We start from the raw sequence: 9650 nt of genomic DNA, 5'->3' as shown, positions 1-9650 counted from the left end.
TCTAGCATGAATAATAAACATTTATCATGAAATAAGGAAATAAATAATAACTTTATTATTGCCTCTAGGGCATATTTCCTTCATCCCCTAGTACCCTGCCACGGGGATCGACGACACAAACGTGGCCGACCTGTCGACCGCTTCGGCATCAGGCCAATAGCTTGATGTCGCTGAGCTGGTTGTGGTCTTCGTCCTCGATCGGCGGCAACATAGACTTGTGCTCGCTCTAGCTCTCCGTCTTCTTCCCCATGGTGGGCTTCCTCCCGAGGAACAACTTCATCTTCTTTCTCCCAAGAAGTTCCTGCAAATGCTGCTCCTCGTTGCTGTTAGTCGTGGTGCGGGTGTTCCCCTTCTCCATGGTACTACAACACTCGGCGGTGTGGTTCCGGCAGGCGGCCGCATCGACCTGCAAGGCGACTTGGACATGGTGTTCTGGTGCCGACTACTTCGACGGCGCGCTCAACATGTTTGAGGAAATGAAGGTTGTTGGCGTCAAGCCAAACCTGGTTGATGTTAAGTGTAGTTGTTAACTCCTAATCATATGCATCTATGCAACCAAACGTCGGGTGAAAATTGCATTACGATGACAAGACCCCATATGCAGGCAACCAAACTACTTGACAATGTCGTTTTTTTCCCTCGCAAAAAAGACAATGTTGTTTTCCCCTTGTATTTTTGTAACCAAGTCCTACTCAGCTTGACTCATTTTCCTCCTCTCAGCCAAGCCCTGCTGAGAAGGCAACCAAACAAGGAGCTCCTACTCCATGCCTTCAACGCCATCTAACTAATCTGACGCTCGTTGCAGCGCCCTGCTGGGCCAGCCCATGAATGCGTAACGCCAGCGGACAAAAAAGTAAATCCTAAAAAGAGTTCTTCCAACAAGGATTCAAAATCTTTACAAACCCTCTCGACTAACCAGTAGGGCTACCTGCTACTAGTAATCAGTAGTCCCTCGATATTAAGTAAGGACAATACTGGTTGCGCGGTTCCAAAAAACAGAAGTTCACAGATTAAAAAGAAGTTTGTGAATTTTGTTCAACAAAGGCTCATGTATTCAAAAAAAGTTCATAGATATTGATAAAAAGTTCACGAAATCTAAAAAAATATTACTAATATGAGAAAAGTTTGTGAGTTTGAAAAAAGTTCAAGAAAATTTAATAAAGTTCACTAATTTGTGAAAAAGTCATATTTTTTTTAAATTTACTCATATTGAAAAAAAATTCATCGATTTAAAAAAATCATCGATTTTTTTAAAAAAATAATTCTACTAGTTCCTTTTATTTTTAACAACAGAAAGAAAACGATGGGCCGAGCCCAACAAACCGCGCAAACGGGCGCTTAAGCGCCAAATAGGATCCGCCAACACACGCCCCGTAGGCGAGGAATCTCAGCCCGTCTTTGGGCTTGATTCTAAAAGGGCAAAGGACACACGATCAACAAGAACCGTTGATCTATGATCCGACGGTCCTTTTCTCAGATCGGCTGGAGTCTGCAGTATATATTGATCCCCCCACCCTCGGCCTCCAGGCCTTATCTCTTCGTCTCGCAAAAGGGGAGACAGAAGAGAGTTCGATTTCCGACTAAAACCTCTCGCCGCCGACGACCAAGCTCGGAGACCTATTGACCTAGGTATACGACGTTCCTCCTCCTCTCTACGTCAATCTCTTCGTCTAGCTGTCGTCGTATCGATATTCTTTCTAGGTTTAGATCTGAGCTTTTCCCGGCGGCAGATCCATGTGCTGTTCTTCTTCTCAGATGCGTATTATGAAATTCGATCGCCGTTTGTTAGAATAGGTTTGGATAGCGATGCTCAACTGGTATAAAGAAGGGGCTCTCCTTTTGGTTTCAATTTCACCGGTTAATTTCCGTCGATTTTCGATCTGGATTTCTCGTGGCTTGCCTCTATGCTTGTTCTGATCAGTCACGGCGGAAGACTTTATTCTTTGTAATTAGTTTGTGGTGGTAGATTGAGGTACAATTTGGGTAAAGAGTAATCCCCTTTAGGATACCAAAAGCAAGAAGAACGACCCTGTTCCAGGATAAGATTCTTCTAGGTTGTCTACTAGTACTATGTCAAGCTAAGTGCTTCTGCTCATTCAAAATCAGTTGTCAACTTGAGATGTTCAGGCGGATAATCCTTAGGTTGCCTCCCAACTGATGCCAAGGACTGAAGTCAATCTTGTTAGTTAGTTGTAAATCCTTTTATTGAATATATATTGATCTGCCTTATTTTTGATGACTATTCAATCCGGGGTGCTGGCAATAGGTTATCCTTTCGTAAATAACTAACTCACAAACGCTAGTACTTTCTGCTAGGTTGAAGAACCCCTTGTACTTTGTGCCAGGTTGAACCCCCTTTTAGTTACTGACAGTTGTGTTTTACAGTTCCCAATGTCGGACGCAGATGATTACCGTTGCTTCGTTGGGAGTCTGTCATGGAACACAACTGATGTGGATCTGAAGGATGCTTTTGGGAAATTTGGTCGAGTTACTGAGACAAAGGTATATTTTGTTCTTTTCATATGGGCCTGGAATGCTTAGCTTTGTGTGGTGGAATATACACATGGTTTTCTTAGTCAAGCAATCTTCTTTCATATTATAGGCTTCCCCTCACCAATAATTACAATTTTGCCACTAAAAACTTGTCATGGTGAGATATGTAAACAACTGGAATAATTTCTTTGGTTAATATATCATTCATTCTGTCCATTTGGTGAATCTGTTCATGAATTTTATGCTAAGGTATGAATCTGCACTAGGTTTTGGATGATTCCTTGGTATGGTAGTTGTTTAAGTACGTTGTAGCATATGTGCATATCTTATGGTGGTGTAGTACAATCAGGATCTGTTTGATATGTGAATAAGGAATCTGTAAACATTGCCAAGGAAATAATAGAGAATGGCGATGCTAGACACTGGCATTTCATGCTACTGATTTGTACCCTACATCAATAGTTGTTGTCTTCGCCGTTTCTAACTTTTGCAAGTCGGTGGTATATGCGGTTTGATACACCACTTTCCTTATGTTTTCTCTGGCTTGTTAACACATGTTGTCTGCCATGCTTTATATGCTGCATGTCTATCAATGTGCAGGTGGTTCTTGACAAGTTCTCTGGCCGATCACGTGGCTTTGGATTTGTGACTTTTGATGACAAGAAGGCCATGGAAGAAGCTGTTGAGGCTATGAATGGAATTGATTTGGATGGAAGGAATATTACTGTTGAAAGAGCACAACCTCAAGGTTCAGGCAGGGACCGTGATGGAGATCGAGACTATCGTGGTGGTGGTGACCGCTATGGTGGTGGCCGTGATTTTGGTGGCGGTCGTGGTGGTGGTCGTGGTGGCGGCGGTGATTGCTACAAATGTGGCAAGCCTGGTCATTTTGCAAGGGAGTGCCCATCTGGTGATGGTGGGGACAGGTATGGTAGCAGGGATGACAGGTACAGTAGCAGGGATGACAGGTACAGTAGCAGGGATGACAGGTACAGTAGTAGGGATGACAGGTATGGTGGCAGGGATGGTGGAAGGGATGACAAGTATGGTGGTAGCAACGGCAGCAGTCGCTATGGGCCTGACCGTGGTGGTGATCGCTATTCTGGAAGTCGTGATGGAGGAAGCCGCGGCAGTGGTGGCGGTGATCGATACAGCCGTGACAGGTCTGGACCATATGATCGTCGCAGCCGAGATGAATACTGATCTTGATGGTGGAGATTCTGTCTCAGGTATGAAAGGTATTGGATAATACAAGTGGTATGTTTGCTTTATCACATAAGGCAGCAAATGGTTTGCTGTTGTACTCTTTATGAGAAGTTTAATGCTTTTGTTATCCATGCTGACTAGTGCTTGGTTTACCAATGTTCCTATCTGGATTTGGCTTGTAACCGGTTCCTTGGGAGCTTCAGTGGATTGCGTTATTTTGTCTGAGTAATATTTGGGATCCATGTTTCTGCGTTGCTCTGATGGTAAAAGTCCTGTCATGATACTGGTCTTTGGTGCTGTTCTTGTATTGCATCGCTGTGGTTATTGGAATTGCGGTCTTGATGTCAAGGATGTTGAAGAACAACAGCTCTTTATTTAGTCTTGTTGTGGTCTTGAGGAAAGAATCAACGTTCTGTGATTGGGGTAACTATAAAATATTCCATCTGAAACTTGTGACCAACGAAACAAATGGTAAAACCTTTTGTTTCAGTTATTCCTTCTTAATAAGCTATGATTCTCACAGTAATTTTTCGCAGGCATTTGGCCTTTGTGTTCCTATTGGTCTGCTTGGCTTAGTGCTAAAACTTTGCTGTTCAACCATGGGTCCGAATGCTTGCTCTAGTACTGTTCTGTGGCACTTCCCTCAGTTAGACCAACATAAGATCTTGCTGGCATGGGTCACTTTGCTCATCAACACTTCTTTGGGCTCCTAGTATAACGCACTGCTTCCTTGGGAACCTGGAAAGAGTTGCTTGCTTCACTGGGATGGGCTCTCTCTTACCTTCATTCCTGCTGTAACCCAAGTCTGAGGGCCCTTAAGAAAGTTCTAGAATCTCCCATGTGAAGGTTGATCCTTTATTAATGTGTTTCTCGAAGGGGGAACTGTGTTGTTTCTCAGCGAAGGTCGCCTACACTTGCTTCTGGTTAACTTACGCAGCGAGAAGGTGTAGATGAAAATGTTTATTTGTAGGGTTCGGTGTCTTTCTTTTTGACAGTAGAGTGAGCTCCAAATGTTTTAAGAAAGGCAGCCTGATTCATATTGTGCCAATAATTTTGGCAGCCTGAGCTCCAACGATTTTGTTGTTGCTGTGTTTGCCTTCTGTAATTTTGTACAATACTTAATTCACCAGCTGTTGTCAAATGGATATGCTTGGTTCCAAATTATTGGAAGTTTGAGCTTTGTCGTAAGTCAAACTTCTATATTTTGTCTAGACAATTTTTAACTTTAAATATATTGAAACTAAGGAAGCGTGGGAACTGTTGTGAAGCAAGCATGGTTCTCTTGTTTGTCTTTTGTGGCATGTTTATATCCTTCTCTATCTTTGATTTGATGAAATGGTGGAAAGAAATACAAAATATATTTCAAAGCCACAGTTTTGAAGTGCCTGAGTGTACGACAGCTTATGAATGCCACCATTATTTGCTTTATTGTTGGTGTAGGGGCGCTTATATTGGTTGTTTGCTCTTGCCTGTGAACTCGGCGCATAGATTTTGGGAAAACCCTCGAAGCAGTGCTTGTTTAGATTTTGTGGATATGAACTTCCTGGCGGCAGAGAGGCGAATGTTTGAACAAAGACATATCTAAAAATAGAATAAATGGCGCACCAGCACCAATGTTGCCATCCACCCATTGAGGCTAGATCTTTAGGATTTCACTCTGAAGAGGAAGAGGAAGTTCGAGCAAACTAAAGATAATGCTTGCAAGATGTGGAACACCAACATACATGCTAGATCTAGAGTTTTCGCTCCGCTCTACACTGTGTACTGCCGCACCACTTCCAAAGAATAAGTCACTGTTGCAAGCTAAACCATCACAACTAAACAATTGTCACGTTCACATCCCTACGGCGGACATGACCACGCTACAAGACATACCACGTATCCGAGGGGGATGCCCGCCATCGTCACTGACGCCACCAAGAGCCCATTCATCAAAGGGCCATCCCACGTAGTCTTCGATGTTGGTTGAACACACACTGCAAGCATAAGAGCATCTCTAGCTGTTGGCCCCTCAGGCGGCGATTTTTCGCGTCCCATGGGGCGAGCCGACGCTAAAATCGGCACGGGGCAAGCGGGTTCCTAGCCGCTCGTCCCAGACGTGGTTTTTTTTTTCTAAAAAAAATCTGAATTCAGCAAAGTTCGGCTAAATTCAGCAAACCTGACATTAATATTCAATATGTTCGGCGTTACATAAATTAATTTAAAAAAAGACATCTACGGGGCGAAGAAGTCACTGAGCGCAGCGAAGTCGCCACCGTCCTCGTCGTTGGCGGCGGCCTTCTCCTTCTTGACGGCGCGGCTGTCCCTGCTGGACCCCTGCCCGGCGTCTCCAAGGCGGACCGATGGTGGCGGCGGCGCGTCGTCGTCGTCGCTGTCGTCGAGGACGACGATGCCTCCCTCGTCCCGGCCACGGCGTCGAGCTGAAGCAAATATGCCCTAGAGGCAATAATAAAGTTGTTATTTATATTTACTTATATCATGATAAATGTTTGTTATTCATGCTAGAATTGTATTAACCGGAAACTTAGTACATGTGTGAATACATAGACAAACAGAGTGTCACTAGTTTGCCTCTACTTGACTAGCTCGTTGAATCAATGATGGTTATGTTTCCTAACCATAGACATGAGTTATCATTTGATTAACGGGATCACATCATTAGAGAATAATGTGATTGACTTGACCCATCCATTAGCTTAGCACGATAATCGTTTAGTTTGTTGCTATTGCTTTCTTCGTGACTTATACATGTTCCTATGACTATGAGATTATGCAACTCCCGAGACCGGAGGAACACTTTGTGTGCTACCAAATGTCACAACGTAACTGAGTGATTATAAATGTGCTCTACAGGTGTCTCCGATGGTGCTTGTTGAGTTGGCGTAGATCGAGATTAGGATTTGTCACTCCGATTGTCGGAGAGCTATATCTGGGCCCTCTCGGTAATGCACATCACAATAAGCCTTGCAAGCAATGTAGCTAATGAGTTAGTTACGAGATGTAGTATTATGGAACGAGTAAAGAGACTTGCTGGTAACGAGACTGAACTAGGTATTGAGATACCGACGATCGAATCTCGGGCAAGTAACATACCGATGACAAAGGGAACAACGTATGTTGTTATGCGGTTTAACCGATAAAGATCTTCGTAGAATATGTAGGAACCAATATGAGCATCCAGCTTCTTCTATTGGTTATTGGCCGGAGACGAGTCTCTGTCATGTCTACATAGTTCTCGAACCCGTAGGGTCCGCACGCTAGTTCGGTGACGATTGGTAATATGAGTTTATATGTTTTGATGTACCGAAGGTAGTTCGGAGTCCCGGATATGATCACGGACATGACGAGGAGTCTCGAAATGGTCGAGACATAAAGATTGATATATTGGAAGCCTATACTTGGACATCGGAATAGTTCCGGGTGAAATCGGGATTTTACCGGAGTGCCGGGGGGTTACCGGAACCCCCCGGGGATTAATGGGCCTTGTTGGGCCCTAGTGGAGAGAGAGAGGGTCCGGCCAGGGCAGGGCCGCACGCCCCTCCCCTTGAGTCCGAATAGGACAAGGAAGGGGGGCCCTTGCCTTTCCCCTCCCCCACTCTTCCTCCCTCGTAGTGGGACTAGGAAAGGAGAGTCCTACTCCCACTAGGAGGAGGACTCCTCCTCCTGGCACGCCCTGCTAGGGCCGGCCGGCCTCCTCCTTTTCTCCTTTATATACGGGGGCAGGGGGCACCCGAAGACACAAGTTGATCAGTTGATCTTTTAGCCGTGTGCGGAGCCCCCCTCCACCATAATCCACCTCGGTCATATCGTAGCGGTGCTTAGGCGAAACCCTGCGTCAGTAGCATCATCATCACCGTCATCACGCCGTCGTGCTGATGGAGCTCTCCCTCGAAGCTCTGCTGGATCGGAGTTCGTGGGACGTCACCGAGCTGAACGTGTGCTGAACTTGGAGGTGTCGTACGTTCGGTACTTGGATCGGTCGGATCGTGAAGTCGTACGACTACATCAACCGCGTTATCATAACGCTTCCTCTTACGGTCTACGAGGGTACGTGGATGACACTCTCCCCTCTCGTTGCTATGCATCACCATGATATTGCGTGTGCGTAGGAATTTTTTTGAAATTACTGCGTTCCCAACAGTGGCATCCGAGCCAGGTTTATGCGTAGATGTTATATGCACGAGTAGAACACAAAGGAGTTGTTGGTGTGGGTATATACATATTGCTTGCCGTCACTAGTTGATTCTTGATTCAACAGCATTGTTGGATGAAGCGGCCCAGATCGACATTACGCGTACGCTTACGCGAGACTGGTTCTACCGACGTGCTTCGCACACGGGTGGCTAGTGGGCGTATGTTTCTCCAGCTTTAGTTGAATCGGATTCAATGAACAGGGTTCTTTCTGAAGATCAAAAAGCAATCACTACACTGCATTGTGGTTGTTGATGCGTAGGTAAGAACGGTTCTTGCTCAGCATGTAGCAGCCACGTAAAACTTGCAACAACAAAGTAGAGGACGTCTAACTTGTTTTTGCAGGGCATGTTGTGATGTGATATGGTCAAGACATGATGCTAAATTTTATTGTATGAGATGATCATGTTTTGTAACACAGTTATCGGCAACTGGTAGGAGCCATATGGTTGTCGCTTTATTGTATAAAATGCAATAGCCATGTAATTGCTTTACTTTATCACTAAGCGGTGGCGATAGTCGTGGAGGCAATAGTTGGCGTGATGACAACGCTGCTTCGATGGAGATCAAGGTGTCAAGCCGGTGACAATGGTGATCATGACAGTGCTTTGGAGATGGAGATCACAGGCACAACATGATGATGGCCATATCATATCTCTCATATTGATTGCATGTGATGTTTATTTTTTATGCACCTTATTTTGCTTAGATCGACGGTAGCATTATAAGATGATCTCTCACTTAAATTTGAAGGTATAAGTGTTCTCCCTAAGTATGCATCGTTGCGAAAGTTCGTCGTGCCGAGACACCATGTGATGATCTGGTGTGATAAGCCCTACGTTCACATACAACGGGTGCAGGCTAGTTTTGCACACGCGGAATACTCGGGTTAAACTTGACGAGCCTAGCATATGCAGATATGGCCTCGGAACACTGAGACCGAAAGGTCGAGCGTGAATCATATAGTAGATATGATCAACATAGTGATGTTCACCATTGAAAACTACTCCATCTCACGTGATGATCAGACATGAATTAGTTGATATGGATCCCGTGATCACTTAGATGATTAGAGGGATGTCTGTCTATGTGGGAGTTCTTAAGTAATATGATTAATTGAGCTTTAATTTATCATGAACTTAGTACCTCATAGTATTTTGCATGTCTATGTTGTTGTAGATAGATGACCCGTGCTGTTGTTCCGTTGAATTTTAATGCGTTCCTTGAGAAAGCAAAGTTGAAAGATAATGGTAGCAATTACACGGACTGGGTCCGTAACTTAAGGATTATCCTCATTGCTGCAAAGAAGATGTGACGCCCCCAATTTGACCGTACACTAATCATACACGGAAAAGTGTACGATCAAGATCAGGGACTCACGGGAAGATATCACAACACAACTCTACAAATAAAATAAGTCATACAAGCATCATATTACAAGCCAGGGGCCTCGAGGGCTCGAATACAAGAGCTCGATCATAGATGAGTCAGCGGAAGCAACAATATCTGAGTACAGACATAAGTTAAACAAGTTTGCCTTAAGAAGGCTAGCACAAACTGGGATACAGATCGAAAGAGGTGCAGGCCTCCTGCCTGGGATCCTCCTAAACTACTCCTAGTCGTCGTCAGCGGGCTGCACATAGTAGAAGGCACCTCCCGAGTAGTAGTAGTCGTCGTCGACAGTGGCGTCTGGCTCCTGGGCTCCATCGTCTAGTCGCAGCAATCGGGTATAGAAAGGGGGAAAAGAGGGAGCAAAGCAA

The 9650-nt window shown here is 44.8% G+C and overlaps 1 protein-coding gene across 2 annotated transcripts; it reads left to right on the top strand.

The window, feature by feature from the left end:
* Positions 1–1528: 1528 nt before the first annotated feature.
* LOC125525847 (glycine-rich RNA-binding protein RZ1A) lies at positions 1529–3953 on the top strand. 2 transcript variants are annotated; one of them, XM_048690852.1, is made up of 4 exons: positions 1529–1629; positions 2386–2502; positions 3094–3722; positions 3903–3953. In XM_048690852.1, exons 2-3 carry the CDS (start codon positions 2392–2394, stop codon positions 3694–3696), a joined length of 714 nt encoding a protein of 237 aa, XP_048546809.1. In that variant the 5' UTR covers positions 1529–1629; positions 2386–2391; the 3' UTR covers positions 3697–3722; positions 3903–3953. The 2 variants fall into 2 exon arrangements, with proteins under 2 accessions (XP_048546809.1, XP_048546808.1); XM_048690851.1 differs by having other exon boundaries at positions 3841–3953.
* Positions 3954–9650: the final 5697 nt, after the last annotated feature.

The sequence above is a fragment of the Triticum urartu genome, chromosome 7 (genome assembly GCF_003073215.2).
Source record: "Triticum urartu cultivar G1812 chromosome 7, Tu2.1, whole genome shotgun sequence".
Lineage (NCBI taxonomy): Eukaryota > Viridiplantae > Streptophyta > Magnoliopsida > Poales > Poaceae > Triticum > Triticum urartu.
This window is presented reverse-complemented; position numbering and strand designations above follow the sequence as displayed.

What these genes read in the sequence shown, in the direction of transcription:
- LOC125525847 (XM_048690852.1), top strand. Translation starts at nt 2,392, where the DNA reads ATGTCGGACGCAGATGATTACCGTTGCTTCGTTGGGAGTCTGTCATGG. An exon ending in GTCGAGTTACTGAGACAAAG is followed by an intron (nt 2,503 to 3,093) that starts GTATATTTTGTT and finishes ATCAATGTGCAG; the next exon opens with GTGGTTCTTGACAAGTTCTC.